Source organism: Cicer arietinum, chromosome 8, assembly GCF_000331145.2.
Source record: "Cicer arietinum cultivar CDC Frontier isolate Library 1 chromosome 8, Cicar.CDCFrontier_v2.0, whole genome shotgun sequence".
Taxonomy (NCBI): Eukaryota; Viridiplantae; Streptophyta; class Magnoliopsida; order Fabales; family Fabaceae; genus Cicer; species Cicer arietinum.
The window spans coordinates 7153623-7154947 of record NC_021167.2 but is presented as its reverse complement, the minus strand read 5'-3'; the positions used below and the strand labels follow the sequence as shown (position 1 = coordinate 7154947).

Here is a 1325-nt window from a genome sequence, read left to right as displayed (position 1 = left end):
CATATTGTTTTAAGTCATTAACCAGATTTATATCTCGTTGATTTGAATGCCCAAGTTTTCAGTTCGATTTTATTAACCAAGTTGTTCACAACATTAACCATTTTTCTTTAAGCCATTAACCCGATTTATATTTTGTCTGATAAGAATGACCAAACATTATGTTAAAATTCATTAACCAAGTGGTTCACAACATTAACCATGTCTCTAATAAGAATGACCAAACATTCTGTTAAAATCCATTAATGACAAAAAAGTGACAAATGTGATAAACCACATACATGATTATCATACAATCCATTTACTTGACTGTTTGTTGCAACAAAATATCATATAAAAAATTGATAAAATATTTACATTTTATCACATAGTTGTGCTGAATTGTGACAAAAGATCCAAGAATGATGTATTACCTCCAACCTGAACAACAACATACAATAAGTTAGCACAATCTTACATATAATAATACAACCACACACTCAATCATAAATTCAAATACGAACCAACGTGTTACTTTCGATAGCTTCAATAGATGATTCTATGCAGATGTTACTTTCATTATGCTTTCTCATTATTTCAGTATTGTTCTCCTACAAATTTCAATAAACAAAAAAGAAATATTTTAATATAATATGTACATGATGGATTCATAATTTCTGGACGAAAAAAACTTACAAAGGTAGCCTCTCTGTCATCGCGTTGATTGGATTGATTCCTTGACCTCTTTACGATTTTTTCAACTACATATATTTTTCTTTTTGATGGAGGACGACCTTTACGCTTGACCCACAAAGGACTGTGAATTTCATTATCATTGTTTGGACTTGAAGCATCAATAGAACTTCTTTTAACCTTGTTAATCGTAGTATCCATGGTGGGCACATTAGAATTAAATTGATGTAATATTTCATGAAGTGCCTTAGTCGCATCTTCAGACTCTGCAGCTACTTCAGCAACTTCATAGAAATGCTTGCACAATTTGTCAAACCTGTCCATTTGTGGCTTCAATTCTTTCACACCATAACTGCTCTTAATATATGAATGTTTCCTTTTAATATTTTTCTTCCACCTTGTTAAGATATACTTATTTGACACATTTTTAACTCTCTCTTGAGTACACACAGATAACACATGGCAACACAAAATATCTCTAAACTCAAACAACGAACATTCACAGTTGACATCATTATTTTCTCGATTAAACACAACTTTTAAAACATGTTCTTTTGGTTTGTCTCCAATTGACACTTCCTCCAACACATGGTATGTAGCAAAGGAACCCTCCACGGTATACAAGGAAGCAGCACAATTCATTTTAGATCTAAATT

The 1325-nt window shown here is 31.5% G+C and overlaps 1 protein-coding gene across 1 annotated transcript; it reads right to left on the bottom strand.

Moving 5' to 3' along the window:
* Window positions 1-201: 201 nt before the first annotated feature.
* Window positions 202-1317, bottom strand: LOC105852684 (protein FAR1-RELATED SEQUENCE 2-like). The gene is made up of 3 exons (XM_012719140.3): window positions 673-1317; window positions 501-587; window positions 202-417 (listed from the first exon to the last, which is right to left on the bottom strand). The coding sequence occupies exons 1-3, from the start codon at window positions 1309-1311 to the stop codon at window positions 361-363; spliced, it is 783 nt and encodes a 260-aa protein (XP_012574594.2). The 5' UTR covers window positions 1312-1317; the 3' UTR covers window positions 202-360.
* Window positions 1318-1325: the final 8 nt, after the last annotated feature.

Coding starts and splice junctions, on each gene's coding strand:
- LOC105852684 (XM_012719140.3), bottom strand. CDS start 1,311: ATGAATTGTGCTGCTTCCTTGTATACCGTGGAGGGTTCCTTTGCTACA. Junction 588..672: donor ATGACAGAGAGGCTACCTTT/GTAAGTTTTTTT, acceptor TGAAATTTGTAG/GAGAACAATACTGAAATAAT. Junction 418..500: donor CTATCGAAAGTAACACGTTG/GTTCGTATTTGA, acceptor GTTGTTGTTCAG/GTTGGAGGTAATACATCATT.